General features: G+C 62.5%; 1 protein-coding gene across 27 annotated transcripts in view; it reads left to right on the top strand.

The window, feature by feature from the left end:
- ABLIM2 (actin binding LIM protein family member 2) overlaps positions 1-23,480 on the top strand; it is a 141,422-nt gene that overhangs the window by 69,094 nt on the left and 48,848 nt on the right. For 17 of the 27 annotated variants that reach the window (XR_007149736.1, XM_047847320.1, XM_047847315.1 and 14 more), the window contains exons 7-12: positions 2,621-2,708; positions 5,152-5,210; positions 11,193-11,270; positions 17,992-18,138; positions 20,609-20,641; positions 22,471-22,591. Coding sequence is in view for 26 of the 27 variants with exons in the window: in XM_047847320.1 (XP_047703276.1) it covers positions 2,621-2,708; positions 5,152-5,210; positions 11,193-11,270; positions 17,992-18,138; positions 20,609-20,641; positions 22,471-22,591 (526 nt within the window). In the remaining variant the exon portion in view is untranslated. The remainder of the gene's footprint in view (positions 1-2,620; positions 2,709-5,151; positions 5,211-11,192; positions 11,271-17,991; positions 18,139-20,608; positions 20,642-22,470; positions 22,592-23,480) is intronic. The other 10 variants (XM_047847317.1, XM_047847326.1, XM_047847324.1 and 7 more) reach the window with 1 other exon arrangement.

Below are 23,480 nucleotides of genomic sequence, written 5' to 3'. Positions count from 1 at the left end.
GGAAAATGGCTCTTCTGGTCCTTTGCCCGTTTTCTCATTAGACCGGTTTTCTCTTTGCTGCTGGGCTGTAAGAAGTCTTTATTCTGGATGCGAAGCCCTCGTCAGATCTACGATTTCAAATGTTTTCTCCCCTTCTACGGGCTGTCTTTCCACGTTCCCGACAGCGTCCTCAGATGCGCGATAGTTTTAATTTTTGTGAAGAAAAGAATCTGTTTTTGTTGTTGCTGCTCACGCCTTTGGTGTCAAACCCAGGGCTCTGTTGCTAAATCTGGGGTCACGAAGATGTGCTCCCGTGTCCTCCTCTAAGAGACGTGTAGTCTCGGCTCTTAATTTAGGTCATCGATCCGTTTTGCGGGAAGAGTCTTTGCTGGCATGTCCCACAGAGGAGTGCGCAGATCATACGTGCGCAGCTTGGTAAATGCCCACAAGCCAGACTCGTGGGTGTGCCCGGCACCCAGGTCAGGAAGGAGGATGTGCCCAGCCCCCTGGGACCCCCGGGGGCAGCCACCACCCTGAACTTCATGCGGATGGAATCCGTACTCTTCAGCGTCTGTTTCTCGACTCGCTCTCAGGGAGTCTCCGTGTTGATTGCCTAGGGCGGGGACTGGGGGGCATGTGAGGTTGGGGTCAGCACCCTGGAGCCGGGACCGCCAGGCCGGGGGCTGAGAGGCCACAAAGGGCCACACTCCTGGGCCCCACTCCCGTTCTGCCACCTGTGTGCTGTGTGACCTTCCCCAGCTTCCTCCACCTCTCTGTGCACCATGCGGAAAATGAGGACAATGATGTGCCTCGTAGGGCTTCTGGAGGGTGGAGACAGGTTAGCGCGCAAAAGGGCCTCTGCTCGCCAGGCCGGGGACGGGAGCGCCTCCCGGATGGCAGAGAGTGTGGACGCAGGGCCGGCCCCCTCACAGCGGCCCAGGGCTGCGTCTCCACTCTGGATGAGTCTCATCCGTCTGGTTGGGGTTTCGAGCCTGTTGTCTTAGAAACCAGCCCCGCATTTTTCTCTCTCCTCCTACTCAGGTGTAGACCTGACACGTACACGCCTCGGGTACACCCCACCGTCTGTTTTCCCTCCAGGGCGAGCTTTCTCCTGCACGCGGCTGTCACAGAACTCCTGCTGTTTGAGGTCACGGAGTCTGCCCCCCACCCAGGGTGAAGGGGGGCCTGGGTGAGGTGGGTGTGAGGACAGGTCCAGGGGCATAATGTTTAAATCAGTGCAGGGCCTCCTGGGGGGCTCAGTCGGTTGGGCGTCCGACTTCGGCTCAGGTCATGATCTCGTGGTTCGTGGGTTCAAGCCCCGCGTCGGGCTCTGTGCTGACAGCTCAGAGCCTGGAGCTGCTTCAGATTCTGCGTCTCCCTCTCTCTCTGCCCCTCCCCCGCTCGTGCTCTGTCTCTCTTTGCCAAAAATAAATAAACATTAAAAACATTTTTTAAATCCCCGGAATGGCTGCTTTGCCCTGGTTCTGCCTGGGCCAGGGCTGCCGTGTGACCTGCTCCCCCGACAGACCCCCACAACTAGCAGTGGCTGTGGCGGGGCCCTGCCCCCCAGGTGGGGAAGAGGGAACTGCAGGAGCCCAGGAGGGAGGAGTGCCCGGGAGGCTTTCAGGAGGAGGCACCTTTGAGATGAGATAAAGAACATTCAGGGCCCCCGGGCAGGAGCGGGGGCGGCACTCCCGCGGGAACAGCTTCCTGAGGCTTCAGAGCCGCAGACGGGGTTGGAGGGGGGCACAGCATCTTAGCGCTTTGCCCGGAGACGCCGGTGGGCCGTGCCCGTGGGCACCCCACTCGGGAGGGGAGCGAGCTCTGGATTCCTCCTCGCACAGGGGTCACCTTGGGCCAGGCTTGCGCCGGGGGCACCAGTGATGGGGGGAGCTGTTCCTGATGCGGTTCCCCCACTCCCAGCTCCTTCAGGGAACCGGTTATTACCAGCTCACACCCCGGGAGTGATGCTCAGCCTCCTTGCCATTTTGGGAAAGAGTGAGGCACGGGCTTTCGCGCGGCCCGCCGTCCCCAGGGTGGAGGGTGTGGCCACGAAGAGGCGCCCAGTACGCTCTTCTGGGGTGATTGCCCTGCACCACATAGAACGAAGCCAGACCAGCCTCTATAACCTGTTCAGGTTATTCCGGTGTTAATATTTCCACCTAGTCCAGTGGTGGTGTTAGGAATTATAAAAATAGTAGATGCTAAGTGAGAAACAGCAGTACAGGGACCCGTGGGACCGTGACTAATCGTCTTTCACCCCACTCGTCCTGTGCCTCCACCTGGGGAAATCACGTTTGCTCCGGCCTCCCCTCTGCCATCCCCCCACCGCCGCCCCCCTGCCAGCTACAGAGATGGACGGGACCGGGCCCCCCTGCCTTGTGAGGATTTGCGGGGCGATAGCCCTGCTCCCCTGGGGACGTCGGGCGGCACGGCTGGGTCTCTGCTCCCCCCACTCAGCACCCCAGAAAGCCTGGGAGCACCCACTGGCCCCGGACTCTCTGTGGTGCCGTCCCGAGCCCCCGGTGTGCACGGGAGGTCCTACCACACCCTCTGCGTCTCCTGAGGACCCCGCGTGCGGGCGTGCTCCCTTGACCACACTCCCTTCAGCAGAAACACCTCTGCTCCGTTCTTCCCACAGGCAGGAGAGAAACACTATCACCCCTTGTGTGCGCTATGTGTCAGGTGTGGCCGGATGTTTGCGGAAGGCGAGGAGATGTATCTTCAAGGTGAGCACATGACCATGCCGCCCAGTCCCCTGGGGCCGGGGATTGCTGGCGGGTCACCTGTGGTAGCTCGAATGCTGCTTGGGAAGCCGGCCACGCAACCCGGGGCTGGGGGAGCAGAGCCCGAGCAGGCTTGCCCGGGAGACGCGGTGGGATGGCGGGCAGCGTGTGGGAGGCACCCGTGGGACCTGGTGATGGCCGGGACATGGGGGCGGGGTGCCCAGGGCTGCTCAGACCTTCCCCCAGAGGATGGGCCCCTTCTCTGCGGCCACCATTTCTTCTCAATGCTCCCTCTGTGTCCAGCGTCCCTGGAGGGGAGCAGAGCGGGGCTGGGCGGACGGCAGGGCCACACACGGGCTGTTCCATGACCTCACGCGGTGGTCATCCCGGGGCGGTGTGTCAGACAGGCCTGCCTTTCTGAGCCGGACCTCGTGGGCTGATGTCAGCTGGGACGGCCTCGTCCCCAGCGTCCCCTCTTGTTCCTCAAGTCGCTGCTTGAGAGTCCGTGAAAGGGGTCCTTTGCGCTGCCCCCACCCCACCCCCTGCTGCTCAGATGTCTGGGCGGGAGGGGCCCCTTGCCCCGGGCACCACCCCTGCTGTAAATAGTGCCTTCAGGCCTGCCCGACACCAAGCATGGGGACACGAGCTCGCCATCAAGGGGGCCCTAGTGTCAGGGAATAAAGATGTTCATCATGGCTCTGGGCTGAGGCCGGCGCCCCGTGTCTAAAGCGGGCCCTCCCGTGACTTTCTGTGGGACCTTGGAACCAGTCCCACCCCTCTCCCAGCTTCAGATTTCCCGGTCGGTGTGACAGGGGTCAAAACCCAGGTCGGAGCTTTTCAGTGGTACACTGTGGAACCCCGGAGTCCTGTGGCCAGGGGGCCCTTGGGGGGCCCGGCCCCCACCCTGCCTGGTCCGCCTGGATGCTGGGGCGCCATGAAGGCATTGACAGGTGAATCCTGTACAGCCGAAGCTGTGAGAAGCAGGGGGCCCGGTGAGCCCTGCAGCCTTCGAGGATGGTGAGACAGGCCACCCCCTCCCCACTGCCACCAGCACCCCTACCGTGGGCAACACCTTCCCGATAAATATGACGGAGGGGCTGTTGACTCCCAGGAATTGTCGGGGAGACCCGGATGAAAATAATAACGAGATGCTATTTCCCCCCATTCGATTGATGATCGAAGAGCACACCCACGTGGTGAGGAACCTGGCTGGTGAGGCAGGAATTGGGAAATTGCCTTAAAAAGGCCCACACCCTTTGAGCCGAGACTTCACTTCTTGGAGTCCTCAAGTAGGAGGGACGTGCTAGGACTTGGGTGCTGTGGACCCCCTCCCCCCCAACGGGACTTAGAGAGAAAACCCCACATCCCACGGCCAGGGACAGATGCATCCTCTTTCCACGTGGTGGAATGCCACGCAGCCCTTAAGGGTTATGCTTCTGCTGTTTAAGTGTATGGGGAAATGTGCAGGACTCGAAAACAAAGCTCCCAAGACATAAAAATACGTACGTACAACACGATCCACATTCTACGACCAACGCGCGTGTGTGCCCGAAGGCTGCCCGGCCAGGAGTGGCTCGGAGATGATAGACGGTTTTCATTTTCTTCCTTATATTTTGTTGGGGTTCTTTAATTAAAAAAAATTTTTTTTTAAATCTTTGCTTATTTTTGAGAGAGAGAGAGAGAGAGAGAGAGAGAGGGAGGGAGCATGAGTGGGGGAAGGACAGAGAGAGAGAGAGAGAGGGACACACAGAATCCGAACCAGCTCCAGGCTCTGAGTTGTCAGCAGAGTCTAACGTGGAGCTTGAACTCATGAACCGTGAGATCATCACCTGAGCCGAAGTCAGATACTTAACTGACTGAGCCACCCCGCCACCTTATTAATTGTTAATAAGGGCCATCGATTACTCATCTATGACTTTTGTCATCAAAAACGGTTGTCAAAAATGACTGTTTTACACACACACACGCACACACACACACACACACACACACACAATTAAATCGTGGTCTCCCCAGGAGCTCCAGGCCCATGCAGATGTTTTCCAGGGAGGGACAGTGATAAGTTCCACCCCAGGCGTTAGCTCCTGTGACCTGGGAGGCTTTGCAAGCAGGAGATAGGATGTAGGGCTTTCCTTCACATGCACCTGTCAGCCCCATGAGGTGCCAGGCTCTGTGTGCCTGGTCTCTGGGGTGGGAGAGACACTGCCCCCTCCTGGCTGGGGCACAAACCCACACACAGAACCACAGGGAGAGGGAGCAGGGGGTCGGGCTGAGGTCCAGGGGGGCCCCGTAGGGAGAGCAAGTGCTCCGGGCCCTGGAAGGAGGGCTGACCTGTGCCGCGAGTCCCAGGGGAGCGCCACGGACGTATAGGCGGCCTCCGACACTCCGCATGGCCCCTACATCGCGGGAAGGGACACTGAGCGCTTCCTCTTGGGTCTGTCCGCAGGTTCCTCCATCTGGCACCCGGCGTGCCGACAAGCAGCCAGAACTGAAGACAAAAACAAGGTTGGTGGAATTTACGATCTGCTCCCGTGCGTTCGTCAGCGCCGTGTGCGGTCACCCGCTTCTGTAGACTCACCGGCTGGTCACACCCGCCCACGGGCCAGGCAGACCCGCCCACGGGCCACCCCGGGGAGGCCTGGGGGCGCTGAGGTGCGCCGGGTGGATCCACCGAGGGGCTGGTGCGAGGTGGGGCACACGTGGGCATCCCGGGGCCTCCCAGCGCTGGCCCGCTGACCTCCCCACGGGTCCCGTGGACTCGAGGGCCGCAAAAGCTTGGGGACAGCTCTGACGCTAGCAGGTCTCCAAATAGTCTCCAGACTGCCCACACTTATGACACCAGCTGCAAGTTTGCGGGGCCCCAAACTGCCCTCGGTCTCAGTCGTTCGTTGGAAAGACTCACAGACACGCTGAAGGCTATCCTCGTCACGGTTACGGTTTATTGCGCGAGAAATCAGCCAGAGAAAGAGGGCGCGGGGCAGGGTCCGGGAGGGGTCCAGCCCCAGAGCCGCTCCTCTCCCGCGGAGACAGGACGTGGCGCCCCCCTTCCCGCGCGTGACCGCACGCTCCAGGTATTACCAACCAGGGAAGCTGTGTGTCCAGAGATCTTACCGGGGCTCCACTGACTGACTGACCGATTGCCACATGGTTGATTTCACCCCAGATCACACAGCTTGTCTCTCTGGTGCCGGCCCCATCCTAAGCCTGTTGGGTGAGGGTGACCCCCTCCCTGAGCAAACAGTCTATCAGGTGGACACAGATCACCCTTCAGGGTCGAGGGCGCAGGCCAGGCCTGTCTCTGGGCAAGGCCAAATCCCTCGCTGCCCAGAGGCCCAGCTGGGCACTGGGCACAGAGGCGTCGCAGTAAGGAAGAAGGGTTGCCCTCTTGGGACCGAGTTCTAGGGAGAGACGGAAACTGACGCCCAAACGAGCGATGATGCAACAGAGGCTGGTGTCGGGGGCAGGACGGATGGTCAGGCAGGGCCTCGGGAGGACATGGGGTGGGAGCTAGGCCTGCGGGATGAGCCGGGAGGGAGCGGGGAGGGCTGCCGGTGGGCGGGCAGAGTCCCCTCGCCCTTAGCCCTGCAGCGAGGGCGGGGCTCAACCGGCAAGCCCCAGCTGGGCCCATCTGTGGGACTAGAAGGTTTTTGGAATTTCCGTGAGGCTGGACGGAGAGCCCGTGGGCTCAGGCCGCTGAGGTTCACAGGGCTGTTGGCTGGCGGAGGAGACGCTCCTCTGGGCCCCCGCAGGATGGGTGGGCTCCCCCAGGTCGGCTGTCGCTTGCCAAGCCTGTTCCGAAAGACCCCAGCAGAGGGAAGTGCTCCCGCATCCTGTAGAAACGGAGTCTGGTGGGTTCGGAGGCCCCTGCTTCTCACGCACTCGCTCACAGTGCTGCCTCTTTGGTTCGTCGTTCATTCAGCAGAGCTTTACCCAGCGTCTGGTTGTGCCGAGCCCTGTTCTTGGCCCCGGGGCCCAGAGGTGACCGAGTCCTGCCCCAGCGTGCTGGGGACACAGGGGGAATGGGTGGGCACACGGGGACGCCCAGCCTGTCACCGGGACACGAGGGCAGGGGGCCCTGGGCCGGGGCAGGAGGGCTCCGTGGAGGAGAGGCACCTCCTCTCGCGTCCCCAAGCCTCCCCTAACCCGTGACAGCCTCGCATGGTTGCTCAGCCCCTCTCCGTGGACGCCAGGCCGGCCCGAGGGAACTGCGCCTCTGAGCTCTCCTCTTCCGGCCTGACGCTTCCTTCCGCCTGCCAGCTCATTCCTCCCGATTTTAAAGTAGTGCCAGTTGCTTTTCTCAGAGTTGTCAAAGTGTCTACACAGGGCTCTGGTTTAATTCGGGTTCAGATGGTCGCCTTTGATGGCCACAGAGAAGGGGTCCTCTCAGTGTTAAGCGCTGGTGGGCACAGACCTCCATATGGCCACTGCTCCGGCCTCAGGCCTGGGGGGTGGGGAGAGGCAGGGGGCCTGGCCCTGGGTACAGGGAGCCACAGGAGTGGAGGGCGGGGTCTTGTCCTCTTGGGGAGGGCAGGTCTGTGGCCGCTGGACCCTGGCTTGGGCCACTGCCCATGTCTGCTGAGACTCAGGAGGCCGAGGGACTGACGACCGTGCAGAGGGAAGCAAGGGGCAGGGGAGCCCGACAGCCTGGGAAGAGACCCCGGGGGCTTCAGCGGCCAGGCTCACTGTCCCCTGTCACCCTTCCGGCTAGATTCCCAGACTGTAGCCCCAACTAGAGAACACTGGGATTTGGGCTGCGAGCCGCCCGCCTGGCCTGCCCCCTGCCCCTCAATCTCGGGGACTGAAGCTACTGTGCCCTGGGGGTCCCCCCCCCCCCCCGCTGCCAGGGGTGGGGTGCAGAGGTTGTGAAGGATGGTGCCCCTCCCCAGGCCCTGTGCCGGGGGACTGTGTGAAGGTGAGAAAGGGGGACGGGCCCACATGACGGCGGTCCTCCCAGCTACAGGGACACAGAGCCGTGGAGACTGTGGCTTCCTGTGGCTGCTGTAATGAATTACCGCAAATTTAGTGGCTTAAAGGAGCACAGATGTATCCCCTCCCTCGGAGGCCGGAGGCTGAGGACGGGCCAGCAGGGCTGTGCTCCCTCTGGAGGCTCCAGGGAGAAGCCCCTCCTCATTCGTTGCCACATCTGGAGCCTCCGGGGTTGGCTCCCGGCCCCACGTCCTTCAGACCCCGCTTTCGTCGCCACATGGGCCCCGGCCCCCCAGCCCCCCCAAACGACCCTGAGACCCCAGGGAGCCCACCTCTCAACTCGAGCTCCTTACTCCCATCGGCAGAGACCCTTTGGTCACACGTGGGCATCCTCATGGATGTTACTCTGCTCCCACGGTGACAGGATATGCCCGGTTGGTCTCATTGACGGTCAGGGTCACAGTAAGTGGCGGGCACGCCCCACTGTGCACCATATCCTCTCACATCATACAGCCCACGATTCCCTCCATAACCCGCCCCCGTGCCACCCCGGGCACATCCCTGCCCTCACAGAGCCAGCGTCCCTGACCCGGAAGTGACCGCGGGGTCCTGTCTGCGGGACTCCTCCCCGAATCCCAACCCAGAGGCCTATCGGAGGGACCTGGCGGAGGGACCCCACATGCCAAGAGGCCTCCAGGCCCGTCTCCGGAGCGTGACCGGGTTAGAATGGGGGACCCGGGCCAGCCCGCTCAAGGACAGGTCGGGTGGCCAACCCTGCTCGTGGCCTCTGGACCCGGCTGCGAGGCTGGCCTCGGGGCCTGCGGGGAGCCCAGCTCCCTCTGCTCTCAGCCCAGGGGTCCGCCCGTGATGACCGCAGCCGCCGGCCCGAGGAAGGGAGGCCCTCTGAACAGTGGACGGGGAGAAGGAGAGGGGGCAGCCAGAGCTGGCTTCCTGGGCTGTGTCTCCACAGACGCCTTGGGAACATCTGGGGCCGAGGCCGTCCCATGAGGAGAGCTGTGCCCTCGGGGCTGCGCCCTGGGGCTGGCACGGCTCGGGGCCCGCCCCTCTGTGTCCTGGGACGGCATCCAGGCCCCGGCCGTGCCCTGCTTGCCCCTCGCTTCACCCTCCCTCGCTCCAGCCCCCCAGAGCCTCTTCTGTCTCGCCTGAGAAACGAGAATAGACCCGGGCGGGGCCGGGCGGTGAGCGCCCGGGTGACAGGAAGGCAGAGCCCTACGTGTCCTGTGTTGCTTCCTGCAAGCTGGTCGGGGAGCACGAGCCAGCAGCCCCGGCCAGCGTTGGGTCAGCGTGGCGGAGCCAGCCCCGGAGACACGCAGCAGAGGTGGTGTGGGCCTCGCTGAGTCTCTGGTGGGGGGTGATCCAGACAAGAGGCACCCGCCAGGAACTGACCAGCAGCCCCGTCATTTACCAAGTGCCCCGCCGCCCCCGCCAGGCTCCGGGACCCGTAGGACCAGCTGGGTCCTGGTCTCCCAGTTGCTCTCCAGCAAGAGAGGCCGGCCCTGGGGTCCCTGCAGGGACGGGCGAGGAGGCAGAGGGTACTTACTGTGTCCTCCCTGACCGCATACCCCGGGGGCACGGCCGCTCCCCAGGGCAAGGATGGCCCCTGGGTGTCTGCTGAGGGCACTCAAGGAAAGCCTTCCGGAAGGCTGTGGCCCCTACTGCCCGTCCCCGGCACGTCCTTGGTCATTGGGTCACTCAACACACAGCCGGCCCGTGAGTGCCTGTCGGCTGGGTGGCGGAACACAGATGCGGGGAAGACTGGCGGCCTCCCTGCCCTAGAGGCACGTGTGGGATGAGGGGGCTCCCGCTGGGTGCCCCCCGGGCGACGGGGAGGGGCGGCCCCCCTGGACGGGCCTAGGCGGCAGGGTGGGGGAGAGGATGTCTTCCTGGAGCCGAGCCTTGGCAGGTGGTGCGGGAGGTGGGTCTCGGGGCCTGTGCCTGGGGAGCCGGGGGTCGGCAGGGCACTGAGACTGAGGGATTGTTCCAGAGCCTGGCCGAGGGTGGCCCCAGGCCTGCCAAGTAGCTGGAGAAGAGCTCCAGGGGGCCTGGAGCTGGGGCCCAGCGGCCCTGGGAGACAGGGCAGGCCTGGAGGGGAGGGGGCGGCCCCACGCCCGGTCCTGGAGGAAGCCGTACCCAGGAGCGTGGAGGGGGCGACCGGCGCTGATGAGCGGGCGAGCGGGCACCTCACCGAAGAGGTGAGCCCCGGCATCACGCCCTCTGCCTCTTCTCTTTCCTCCCCAGATGCAGAAGCAGGCTTGCAGTCAGGTTTCCCCGGGCACCACCCCCTGTGCCTTGCAGGTTTGTCCCTCCCACTGCCGTGGTGGCCTCGCATCTGCTCCTGGTGTTGCCCTGTCCTTGCTGCTGTCCTGCCGACAGTGTAGGAGGTGCTGGGCATCCTCCAGCTGGGAGGGCAGGGCTCCACGGCCCGTGCCAGTGTCCTGGGGCCGCTGTGTACAATGGTGCAGGCTGGACTCTCAGCCGGCAGGGATTTATTCTCTCCCGGGCCTGGAGGCTGGGAGTCCTGGCCCAAAATGTGGGCTGGTTGGTTCCCTCTGAGGCCTCCTCCTTGGCGTGTAGACGGCGGTCTTCTCCCTGTGTCCTCACGTGGTCGTCTCCTGTGTGCATCTGTGTCCTGATATCCTCCTCTTGTAGGGACACCAGGCCCACCCTAGTGACTTCATTTTACCTTAATTACATCGTTAAGTGCCCCGTCTCCAAACACGGTCACACTCTGGGGTGCCAGGGGTTAGGGCTTGAACATGCGAGTTTTGAGAGGTATAATTCAGCCTGTGATGTGGCCCCTCCCAGGGCCACTGCAGCAGGCGTGGGCCACCGAGAGGGATAGAGACGAGGTAGGAGGCAGCCAGCCGGAGCTGTCAGGAGGCAGGGGGAGGCCAGGCAGGGGTGGTCCAGGCAGGGGTGGAGGCTGGACCAGGAGGGGCGAGCACGTCCTACCGGTGGGGTTGGACGGACGCCGGTATGAGTGATGGGAGCCGGGGAAGAAGGGTGTCCACGCAGGGTTGGGCGGGCCTGGCGAGGGGAACAGAGGAGAGGCCTGGGGAAACTGTTGCCTCCGGGGAAGCAGGAGATGTGGCCGAGGAGGGAGGAGGGGCAGGGGTGGGCACTCGGGGAGCAGGTCACAGATGCGGTGGCCGCAGAGTCTGACAGCAGAGGCCCGGGCTGGTAGACCGAGCTAAACACGCCCCCCACCCCTGTAACCTGGCGCAGAATCCCTTGCTCTCGTCCTCTGAAAAACAGATAATTTCCTTGCGTGAAGCCGGGTGATCATCGGAGCGTTTCCAGCGGCGCGGAGAACGTGCTGGTCGGCTCGGAGTTGGCGTCACCTGCCGCGTCTGTCTGATTATAGCTTTCCAGCCGCTCATTCAAGCCCACGTGTTTATTTTAAGAACTCTTTCAATCTGAAAAAAAAAATATGTCGTCACTGGCATTTCTGTCGGAGTGTGACCTGTGATAATTGCATCTGGAAGGTTCTGGAATCAACATATTCTGCTTTCAGTCTCCTCCTGTCGCCTTCCTTTCCAGGAAACCAGGAGCTCCTCAGAGAGCATCATTTCTGTACCTGCTTCCAGCACCTCGGGGTCTCCGAGCCGCGTGATCTATGTGAGTTGGAGAGTGGGGAGGCCCGTGGTGGGAGGGTCCGGACCTGGGTCATGGCCAGGGGTGCCCTTGGGGGCCGGGGCGTCCTCAGGTGCTGGGGTGCAGAGCTGGGGCTCTCACCGCGGCCGTGGGGTGCAGACTGGTGCAGACTTTGTGAGGTTAACTCCGAGCTTTCGGTGAGGACCATCACGTGACCCCGCAGCTCCTGGGTGACGTGGTGGTGGTGCCCAAAGAGATGTGCTCACAACTGTTGTCCATAATGGTGTCAGCTCAACACCGCCTCCCTGTCCTGCAGCTAAGGCTTGCCCGAAAAAGTGACACTCGGCACACGGGGGACCGGGCTGCTGTCACCAATAGGCGGGCAGATCTGCACCTGCTACCTGGGAAGCATTTCTAATGTGCTCCTACGAGAGGCCTATGAAGGATAATATATGTTATGCGGTCCCGTTTTTATTAAAGAGTGTACGTGTGTATGCGTGTGTGTGTGCATATGGGTATATGTGTGTATGGGTGTGCATATGTGTGTGCATATGGGTATATCTCTGTACAGATGTGTATATACGTGTATAAGTGTATGTGTTTACATATGTGCGTGTGTGCATATGGCTACATATGTGTGTGGGTGTTTGTGTGTATGTGTGTGCATATGGGTATATGTGTGTACAGATGTGTGTGGGCGTGCACATATGGGGATATACATATGTGTATATGTACGTGTTTACATATGTGTATATGTGTGTATGGATATATATGCGTATGGGTATGCATATGTGTGTGCATATGGGTAGATGTGCGTGCAGGTGCGTGTGGTATGTGCATATATGTGTGTATGCACGCACATGGGTATACACATGTGTAAATGTATATGTTTACATATGTGTATGTGTGCACGTGGTATATGTGTATATAGGTATATTGTGTGTGCACAGATTTATATGTACATGTGCATATGGGTATATGTATGTGAAAATATGGATTTGGCAGGACCTAACCCAGCCCATAGTGCATTGCTGTCGTTAAAAATAGTAATTGTGATAGTATCTTTTTAAATGTTTATTTTTGAGAGAGAGAGAGACAGAGCAGAGAGAGAGGGAGACACAGAATCTGAAGTGGGCTCCAGGCTCCGAGCCATCAGCACAGAGCCCAACGCGGGGCTCGAACCCACGAACCGTGAGATCGTGACCTGAGCCCGAGTCGGACGCTCAGCTGACTGAGCCACCCAGACGCCCCAAACACGAACCACTCTTTTAAACACACTGGTGTTTGTGAAAGACCAGGTATTGTTGTGACCGTGCAGTGAGCAGAGACACTGGTCACCGTTGTCACAACTACTTGCAAGGCTCCGCGACCGTCCACAGTGGCACTTACTGGGTGTGCCTTCGACTGAAGCAGGTGGGCCTCAGGCCGGAGCACCCCGGCCGTCCCTCCCCCATTAGCGTGGTGTCCGCTCCCAGTTGGCGCACATCCTCGACCTCCCTCCCCGAGGAGGCGTGAGTCCTGCGAGACGAGCCCTTCCTATCTCGGGGCTCTGCCTTGCTTTTGCTTTCGTGTCTTTCCTGGCATCTGCTGTTGCCCTACTGTGCGCCTGACCCCGTGCTTGCTGCCGGACCTCGGGAGGGTGGCCCTGGTCCCCGTGGCGGCTCGGTGTGCTTGGAAGGACGCCAGCAGTCCGGCAGCTCACCAGTGCGAGAGGAAAGATGAATACCATCGTCACCTGCCAGTGCCCTTGTGGCCACTGTTAATATTTTGGAGCACGCCCCGTGGGTCTCTGGGTCCCTTTTCTCTCTGTGTATTTTCTTTTAACCACAGTGAGGTCACACTGAATATTTGTTGCAGCCTCTGTTCACCACGGCAGTAAGTCAGTAACTAGGCATAGCGTAACATCAGCATTATTGCGTTATGACGTATTATTATCGACAGCGCATCGTAAGTATGATGTCCTGTGTGGCCGTATATTGTTATTGTTTATTATGCCGGGTGGCGTGTGGGAGACAGAAAGGCGCAGGGAAACCACATGAACCTGTACACACGCCCCAGTGGCCCTCCGCCAGTCGGAGAGCCTGTTGTCACGGCGACCGCCGAAGGCTTCGGCGGGGGAGGCAATGGGTCTGTGAGCCCCGCTGGGCGGGACAGATGCCGAAGAGCCAGGCGGAGCCACTTTCCAGGGTGGGAGCGGGCACGAATGGTGCCATCAGGCCGCCTCTGCGGTCCCTGCTGTCAGGGGCTGACCCCGGGCAGGGCCGGCCTCCCTGACCCGGGCACCGCGGGGCTGGGACGGCCGCGGGCAGATGCTCTGATCGGGGTGGGATCCCGAGGCAGGGACTGGGGGGCAGGCACCTGCGGGCCCTGCCCCGCCCCTCACTCCGCTGTCCGCTTGAATCTGATGTCCGCGGAATCCAGCGGGTGGACAAGACGTGGGTGGTGTCCCGATTGTACATGCGGAGACGGAGGCCCCGAGCGAACTCCTGACTTTGGCAAATGCCCCGTGGACTTTAATTCAGTTCTCAAGCACGTCCCAAGGACCTTGCCGTGCCGGGCGCGGAGTCAGGGAGAAGGACTCCATCATGAATCAGAGAGACTCGTTGGGCCCCCAGGAGCCGCAGGCCCAGACAAGGGGAGACAGACGCGCCCACCAACGTCTGCACCTTGACTTAAAGGAGACAAACACAAACGTGAAACCGGATGGCGGAGGGGAGCAGGGACGGTCTCCCAGACAGGGAGGCCTGGGCTGGGTCTGGAAGAACAGCCAGGCAAAAGGGACTGGGATGGGCGTGGCCGAGAGAGAGAGAGAGACAGAGAGAGAGCGAGCACGGGAGTGCAAGCTCACAGCAGGTGCCAGGCCCCCCGGGCTCTGGATGGCTGGGCAGCCATAAGGAGCTCCTTGTGGCAGGTAGCATGGCTCTGAGGGGCGGGTCACTAGGACAGGCAGAGGCACAGGGTCCCCTGAGGGACAGCTCAGAAGTTCTGATCAGGGCCCATCCCGACTACGGACAACAGACTTAGAAATTTTTTTTTAATTTTTTTTAACGTTTATTTATTATTGGGAGACAGAGGGACATAGAGCGTGAGCAGGGGAGGGGCAGAGAGAGGAGGAGACACAGAATCGAAAGCGGGCTCCAGGCTCCGAGCTGTCAGGACAGAGCCCGACGTGGGGCTCGAACTCAAACTGCGAGATCATGACCTGAGCCGAAATCGGTCACCCAACCAACAGAACCACGCAGGTGCCCCCAGACTTAGGATTTGAACTCAGGTCCTCAGAACCCTGCCCAGGCTCCAAAGGGAAGAGTCAGAGATCTGAGACCTCACGCATTCACTCTCTCAACCTGTGTCACAAACGGCAGCATTCACCCCGAGAGCACCCATCAGACTCATGAGAGCCCTGGGGTCGGGTGGTCAGGGAAGGCTTCCTAGAGGAGGTGGGCTGGGGCTACTGAACCGGGGGCTGAGCCTGGCATGCGGGGGCACAGGGAGGAGACCCCTCAGGGCCAGCAGGCTGGGAATGTCAGCAGCGCACTTGGGGAACCACAGCGAGGGCTTGCGTCACCCACCCAGCGGGGCTGGAGGGCAGGGTGTCGTCGCTGGGGCTCCAGAGACGCGGCCCTGGCAGGGAAGGGGGCGACGGTGGGGAGCACGGCTCTGGAGTCGGACGGCCTGGGCCTCTTCCCACCCACGCCTCCCTGGCTGTGTGACTCTGGGCGAGCTACCTAACCTCTCTGGGCTCTGGACTCGTCGTCGATGAAGTGGAGCGACCGCGGGTGCCCCCACCACGGGCTCGCTCTGAGAATCTGGTGAGCCAATAATAGAAGGCTTAGTCTCGTGCCATCCCGGGCAAGAGCTCGTGGTACCGGCAGCTGCTGTCGGCGACGTTTGTTCGGAGCAAGCGCGGCAGGAAGGCCCCCAGGAGGCTCTTGCTGGGTCCAGATGTGAGCGGTGAGGGCCTGGACCAGAGCCGCCTGGGCTGGAAAGGGACAGCTAGTCGCACAGCGGACAGGAGCGTGGAGCCCGTGCCGGCCCCGGTACGGATGCTACGGGACACCGGGGCCGAGTAGAGGCTTCTCTCCGGGTCTGGGGAGAGCCGAGCCGGAGGGGGCAGCCTGACCGCCAGCTTTGCCCGCGGCCGGCAATGCCAGGCTGAGACGGATCCCGAGAGGGGAACGCGGTGGGGAGGAGGTGACCCCGTGTGTCGGTTCCAGGACGGGTGGGCACGTGGGCACCTGCAAAGGGAACGTGGGGACCGACACAGATAATCGTCCCCGCTGTGACCGCTGGGGGTCAGGTTGCGTGTTTGCTCCTGCCCAGCTCTAGCACCTGTTTGAGCCCGCCGTGTGCCCCCAGGCAGCCCCCGGAGCCAGGGAGGGGCGGCAGCCGGGGGCAATAGCCTGGGCGCAGTGGGGGCGGTGCAGGGGGGAGGCTGGGCCGAGTCACAGGGGAGCCAGGGGCCAGGGGGCCCTCGCCAGCGCCAGCGAGCGTCACCAGTGAGCGCCTGCCGTGGGGCGGGGCGTGGTCCTTGCCCCACCTGAGCCCGGGGCCCAGCCGGCCTGTCAGACGCCAGGCACTTTGCTGCCGTATCTCAAGAGCTCAAAATTGCTGCGGGTGCGTGTGTGTGTGTGTGCGTGTGCGTATGGGTGTGTGTGCGTGCGTGTGCGTGCGTGTAAGGGTGTGTGTCGATGTGTACTGGTTTGGGAGGGTGCCGTCATGTGTGCAAGTATGTGCTGTTGAACGGGAGTGGGTGTGTGGGTGTGCGTGTGTGTGCATCTGTGTGCGCATGCGTGTGTGTGCGTGCGCGTGTAAGGGTGTGTGTCGATGTGTACTGGTTTGGGAGGGTGCTGTCGTGTGTACAAGTATGCTGTTGCACGGGAGTGGGTGTGTGGGTGTGAGTGTGCGTGCATGTGCGTGTAAGGGTGTGTGTCGATGTGTACTGGTTTGGGAGGGTGCTGTCATGTGTGCAAGTATGTGCTGTTGCACGGGAGTGGGTGTGTGGGTGTGTGCGTGCATGTGTGCGCGTGCGTGCATGTGTGTGTGTGTGCGTGCGGGCGCGTGTAAGGGTGTGTGTCGATGTGTACTGGTTTGGGAGGGTGCTGTCGTGTGTACAAGTATGCTGTTGCACGGGAGTGGGTGTGTGGGTGTGAGTGTGCGTGCATGTGCGTGTAAGGGTGTGTGTCGATGTGTACTGGTTTGGGAGGGTGCTGTCGTGTGTGCAAGTATGTGCTGTTGCACGGGAGTGGGTGTGTGGGTGTGAGTGTGCGTGCATGTGCGTGTAAGGGTGTGTGTCGATGTGTACTGGTTTGGGAGGGTGCCGTCATGTGTGCAAGTATGTGCTGTTGAACGGGAGTGGGTGTGTGGGTGTGCGTGTGTGTGCATCTGTGTGCGCATGCGTGTGTGTGCGTGCGCGTGTAAGGGTGTGTGTCGATGTGTACTGGTTTGGGAGGGTGCTGTCGTGTGTACAAGTATGCTGTTGCACGGGAGTGGGTGTGTGGGTGTGAGTGTGCGTGCATGTGCGTGTAAGGGTGTGTGTCGATGTGTACTGGTTTGGGAGGGTGCTGTCATGTGTGCAAGTATGTGCTGTTGCACGGGAGTGGGTGTGTGGGTGTGTGCGTGCATGTGTGCGCGTGCGTGCATGTGTGTGTGTGTGCGTGCGGGCGCGTGTAAGGGTGTGTGTCGATGTGTACTGGTTTGGGAGGGTGCTGTCGTGTGTACAAGTATGCTGTTGCACGGGAGTGGGTGTGTGGGTGTGAGTGTGCGTGCATGTGCGTGTAAGGGTGTGTGTCGATGTGTACTGGTTTGGGAGGGTGCTGTCGTGTGTACAAGTATGCTGTTGCACGGGAGTGGGTGTGTGGGTGTGAGTGTGCGTGCATGTGCGTGTAAGGGTGTGTGTCGATGTGTACTGGTTTGGGAGGGTGCTGTCGTGTGTACAAGTATGCTGTTGCACGGGAGTGGGTGTGTGGGTGTGAGTGTGCGTGCATGTGCGTGTAAGGGTGTGTGTCGATGTGTACTGGTTTGGGAGGGTGCCGTCATGTGTGCAAGTATATACTGTTGCACGGGAGTGGGTGTGTGGGTGTGAGTGCGTGTGTGTATGAGCGAGCGTGTGGGCCCGGGTGGTGCAACCGTGCATTGGCGTGGGTATGGGAGTGAGGGTGACCGGTGCGTCTGCAAGTGTGGTGTGGGAGAGGGTGTGGGTTGTGCAGACGTGTGTGCCAGTGTGTGGCCGGGGGCACGAGCCAGTTGGCGGCTGTGTAGGTGGCTGACTTCCACAGTCTTAGACGGGACGTCCTCGGTGCACGCGTGTGGGTGCAGAAGCGTGTACCCCGGTGTTTGCACACTTGCTTGCGTCGCACACCGTGTGCGTATAGACGCGTGCGTGCGTACGTGTGTTTGGGCGGTGGGCTGAACCTCACAGTCTGCCGGGCTCCGCACCAGGCAGGTCACGGGCTCCGTGTCTCTGATCCCGGAGCCGTCCCTGTGGAAGCTTCCGGCTCGGCGGAGGGGGTCTGCCTGAGGGACGCTTCCTCAGGACCACGTGGTCTTCCGTGGTGGGGCCGAGGGCCTCAGGCCCACGTGACAATGAGACACACACACACACACACACACACACACACACACACGTGTGCCTTTGCCCCTTCACCCCGTGTCACCGCGATGTGGCTCTGCTGCGGGCCGGGCCCCGGGGCCGCTGCCCTGTGGGGTGTGGGGCCGACGGCGCCCTCTGCTGGCTCTCTCCTCTCAGGCGAAGCTGGGCGATGAGATTCTCGACTACAGGGACCTGGCTGCCCTTCCCAAAAGCAAGGCCATCTACAACATCGACCGCCCCGACATGATCTCCTACTCACCGTACATCAGCCACTCGGTGCCGGACAGACAGAGCTGCAGCGAGGTAGGGCACCTGCGGGGGGGGGGGGGGGCGGGGGGGGGGGGCGGGGAGGGGTGCCCACGGCAGGGGCCCCGTCCGCTCGCGCCCCCTCTGACGGCCTGTGCGCCTCCCCTGGAGGGAGGCCGCAGCGGGTCCCGCCCCTAGCCTCGCGGGCCACGTGCAGCAGGCTGAAGGGCCGAGTCGAGAGGAGCCCCCTGAAACGGGAGGGAACGCGGGAGACGTGCCCGTGTGTGGCAAAGTGCCGGGAACCGAGCGACAGTCTCCTTTTCTTCGGTTCGGGACGACGCCCCTACTGCGTGAATCGTGTCCTTCTCCTCTCTCCAGAACATTCCTGGCCTGGCCGCCGTCCTCAGCGGCTGGCCTGCCCCTAAGCCTCGTGAGTTCCTTGTGTTGGTTCGACCCCCCGTTTGGGGCGCAAATGACCGATTCCCTCGTGTCCGTGGGCGGTGTCCCTCCGGGGTGACTCTGCTGATTTTCCCTTGTCTTCGGTGGTGTTGAGGCTTGCGTGTGGCTGTGGGCGCCCGGGATGGACGAGAAGAGCATTTTGCCGGCTGTCGGCCTGAGCGAGCGTGCTGTTCGTGTGTGGGCGACCCAGACGGGCCCTCCCCTGGGGACAGGAGAACCCGGGACCCTTGCACATCTCCCCCGGGGCCTTCCTGTTTGCTTCTCTGGGAGCGAGGCTGAGGCTCGGGGACACCATGCTCGTGGGCGGGTGCAGCCACGGAGGCAGGTGGGAGGGTGAGACAGACCCTACTTCTCTTGCTCCGCGGCCAGCGACCACCCCTCCTGACTGGCTTCTGCCGCGGGGGGCCCCTGGGACCTGAGGACCAGGCGATGAGCCCCGTCAAGAGGCAGGGCAGGGAGCGGCCATGGACCTGGGCTCTGCACGGGGCTTTGGCATCCAGCACTGGGTCCAGGCTCCAATGGACAGCGCCGAAAGAGGGTCAGAGAGGTCAGCGCCCTTGGCCGTGGTCCCCCAAGTGGCGAGCCCCAGCCGAGACAGGATCCTTTCTGCCCCAGAGACCACATTCTGGCTGTTTCCTTAACCGCCCCTCACGCCGCCTCGAAGGCAGGGGAGCCAGGTCCAGAGGGCCGGGTTCAAGTTCCCCGTCCACCCGCTGGCAGCCGTGCGACACCCCGCCCTCGCTGGTTGGGGCCTGAGGTTTCCCGCGCAGACGGGGGCTGGGAAGGGCCACGCGCGCCTGTGGGCGCGGGGTGTGGTCGCTGCCCGTCCTGCTTCCACGGGTCACATGAATGTCGGCAGACACGCACACGGTCCGCGCTGTGGCCTCTGACCCTGCACCCCTCCAGTGGGGCACACTGTATGCGAACGTGGGTGCACCCACCGGGGGGTGGCGGTGGGGGTGGGAAGGGAGGTCCTGGGTCAGATGTGTTCACACTGAGGCTCTCCTGCCAGATGCAGGGCAGCCCGGGGCACAGAAATCCTCTGTTCAGGGACCGGTCACGCTGTAGTGTCACAGTCCCTACTCCCCCCAGGCCTGCTCACTCTGCACTGACACCGGGCTTTCCTGTGTACCCGTGGCCCGTGGCCCCGCACCGTGGGAGTGACTGTCCCAGGATACAGATGAGGACGCAAGGCTCAGGGGCCGTGCTGGCCCAGGGCCGTGCGGCTGACAGAGGCAGAGCCCTGTCACCAGGGGTCACCAGCTCTGGTCACCGTGGCCCCCCTGCCGACGTCTGCCATTGTCCTGAGGTGTCAGAGCCCCCTCACTCCCTCAGCTCAGGGCCCCTGAGGGCGCCCCCCTCTCCAGGCCCTGCCACACCCTGGCTGGGAGCCTGCTTGGTGCCAGTCTCCCCGGGGACCCTTCTGCGGGCATATGACGGGGTGGGGACTGGGAAGCCACAGGAGGCTCAGGGCGCCGCGCTGAGCAGACTTGGGCCTCAGGGCTGGAATTCTCTGGAACGGCAGCCGTCCAGCAGTTGAGCACCAGTGCGGGAACCTAGCAGGGAAAGGAGAGCAGGCTGGAAGCTCAGAGATCTGGCTTCACCTCTCTGAGCCTCAGTCTCCCCTTCCGTGAAATGGGAAGATTGGGAAACACTTGCCCTTTTCCATTCTGAGGAGAAGGAAACCCCAAACCCCGCGGCCCCGAATCACCCTCCTCTTCTCTGGGCCCCTTTTCTCTCCTTTCCGGAGAAGACCGAGGCAGACAGACTCAGGATGTTGCCACCCTGGGCCCTGACCGTCTCCCTCTAGGAAAATACGTCTTCACGGGAGAGCAGTGGGCGTAGGGCGCACTCAAAGAAGTGTCCTGGGGAACCTCTTTCCTGGGGTGCCATTGACCCTACTTCTCCAAAAAGGTCTTGGCTCCTGTGTCGTGTCTGGTGGTAGGTTCCTTGCCCATTTGGAGGAGGGTCTGGTCGTGAGGATGTGTCTGTGCCCTGGGCTGTTTCTTCTTCCCCACGTGACCTCCTGGTGCCAAGGCACTAACAGTCCACTCTGTTGTGTCCACAGTCCCCACAGGTACTCTCGCCAACGCCGACAGAGGTAACCGCCTGCTCCCCGGCCCGCCACCCTCCCACCCCGTTTGCTCATGGTGCTTCCCCCCGCTCCCCGGGTTATAAAGATAACCACCACGGCACCCCCGGCAGGGCCTCTGTGGCTCCTGACCGTGGGGTCTGGGGCCACGGTCCTTGGTGGCCGGAAGTGCCGTCCTCGGTGTTGGTTATTTTTATAATCACGTCTCATCTGCATGCCCCCTGTGCACCTGTCGGCCCTGCAGTCACAGACACGTGGGACGTGGCTCTCTCGAGGTCTGGGTCATGGCTTTCTTTTAAATTTTTTTTAATGTTTATTTATCTTAGAGAGAGAGAGAGAGAGACAGAGACAGAGCATGAGCAGGGGAGGGGGAGAGAGAGGGGAGACACAGAATCGGAAGCAGCTCCAGGCTCCGAGCCATCAGCACAGAGCCCGACGCGGGGCTCGAACCCACGAACCGTGAGATCCTGACCCGAGCCGAAGTCAGATGCTCAGCCGCCTGAGCCCCCCAGGCGCCCCATGGCTTTCTTTGGAGAAAAACCCCGGGAGCCTGGGTTAGCCCAGGGCCCATGTCACTCCTCTGAGTGGGACGAGGAGGCAGCCAGACCCTCGCAGATGAATATTCCAAAGGCGTTCCTCTGTTAGATTTATAGTGAGCGGCTCTGGGTCCCTGTTTCCCAGCCTTAGCCAGTGACGTGGACAGCTGTCAGTCAGACTTCCATCTGCACTGGCGTCGGACCCTCGGGTCCAGGAACGCGGCGACACGGGGACGGTGGTTAGCTCGTGTGGAGCTTCTACAACCACACGTGGCCGGCGAGCCCCACGGACAGGCTAGGCGAGGAGACAGGGCGCCCGTGGGTTGGAAGCCGGCCCGAGGGGCTGAGCAGAGGACGGCCAGAGATGCCACCACCCCTGGGGCGAGGGGGCCCCTCACCGTGGGTGGGGACGAGCCACACGGGCTCAGGGCCCGGCCGGCAGGTGCGGTCACAGCACGAGGGCCGGCCTGAGCAGAGCCTGGAGGCGGGTGTGCGGGCAGGCTTCGGGGACGGCGGCTCAGTGGGTTCGGTCGGAGGGCAAGCCTCAGGAGGCAGAAGGTAAAGCCCGGAAAGGGCGAGAGCCGGGAGCGCCAGACCCACACTCTCGTCGCCCGTGCTCGTCCCCGTGCCGGCCTTCAGGGCCCAGCCAGCGGCGTCGGCACCACGGCATCCTGGGCCGTCTCACGACTGCGGCCTTCGTGCCCTGCAGCCTGGCCATCCCCCGTCCCTGCTGCCGGGTCATCTCACGCCGCCTGCCGCCCGCTCCAAACGGTTGCCCGTCCTGCTTGAACGGGGTCTTGTGGGCCAGTGTTTGCGGGTCCGATTCAACCGAGCCTTCGGGCCTGGGAGGGGTGCTGTGGTGCCTCCCAGGCCCGGGAGCCCCCGTTGTGGGGCAGGCGGGGGCGGGGGTGGAGAATGCAGAAGCTCAAGGTTCTCAGAGACCTGGTGGTTGCCAGGACCCCGGGTGCCGGAAAGGGGGTGGGGCAGGAGCACAGGTGCAGCCAGGTCCCTCCTCCACCTTTTGGGGAGCCCAGACACAAGGAGGGGCTGATGGGGACCCTGCCCTCTGGGATCCGGGGGCACAGGGACCGGGCTCAGGCCAAGGCGGGGTGGTGTCAGCGCCAGGTCGGGCCCCCACCTGGCCCTCCAGATGTGCCCCGGCAGGTGCAGAGGCTTTCACCCTGGGGCCACGTGGGGTCAGCCCCGAGGGTCTGGGGGGCGAATGCCAGGAGGAGGGTGGGCGGCGGGCGGGGCGGGCAGTGCCCTCAGCTCCTGCGTTCACCAGGCCGCCTTCCCTCCCAGGGGGATCAGGACGACCGTTCATACAAGCAGTGCCGGACCTCCAGCCCCAGCTCCACCGGCTCCGTCAGCCTCGGGCGCTACACCCCGACCTCGCGGTCACCCCAGCACTACAGCCGTCCAGGTACTTTGCGCCCGCGGCTTCCCTGACCCCGGATGAAGACCTACTTCCTGTTGCCCTCCCTCTCTTTCGAATCTGTGCCTTACTTTACACACCTGGTAAAAACGGCGGGCCGGGCGTGGGGTTCCCGGTGGGTGACGGGAGAAGCTGTCCGTTTAACTTGCCCATGGTGGTGGGCGGGGGGACGGCAGAGGCAGCTGGTGAACCCGCGGGTCAGAGGGGCCGTCCGGGAACATGCAGGCAGCACCGAGCGCTCAGAACCGAGCTGGTGTTTCGGTCACGGGCGGCAAGAAGGTCGCGGAGCACGAGTGTTGGAGACCAGAAGCCCGTCAGTCCCGGGCTCACCTGGGGTCTGAGGGGCTTCGAGCCGTGAGGACGGCGTCAGCGGCCAAAAAGAGAGCCAGCTTTCTTCACGCGCAGCTGGGTTGGTGGCCCCAAAGACAGCCCCATGGAAATTGGCGAGAGGCCAGGGGTGGGCCCAGTCCCCGCAGGGGGACGCCTGGTGCGGGGTGCGGGGTGCTCCCCCCCCCCCCCAGCGCGCCTCCTTCCCTGCCTGGCGCCCGGCTGCGTATTGCTGTCCCTTAGCTTTGAAAGCCCGTCGCTGCCCTCGGTGTGTCAAAGCCGCAGGACGCTCCACGCACACTCTGCCTTCGTGAGGGATTTTTCCAAGCCGCTTCCTCCGTGGTGGCTGCTGCATGGCGCCATTTCCACGTCCATGGACTCTGGCTCTTAGTTTCACAGCCTTTGTGGAAAAATCAACTCATCCGTCTGCAGTTCTTTCCATTGACTCCCTGCTATGTTCTTGGAACGTCCCGCTCACTGGGTGTCTGGAAAGTGGATGAGTCAGTGTGTGTGTGTTGGGGGGGGATGTGGATGAGTGTGTGGGTGAGTG

Source organism: Prionailurus viverrinus, unplaced genomic scaffold (genome assembly GCF_022837055.1).
Source record: "Prionailurus viverrinus isolate Anna unplaced genomic scaffold, UM_Priviv_1.0 scaffold_45, whole genome shotgun sequence".
Taxonomy (NCBI): domain Eukaryota; kingdom Metazoa; phylum Chordata; class Mammalia; order Carnivora; family Felidae; genus Prionailurus; species Prionailurus viverrinus.
This window is presented reverse-complemented; position numbering and strand designations above follow the sequence as displayed.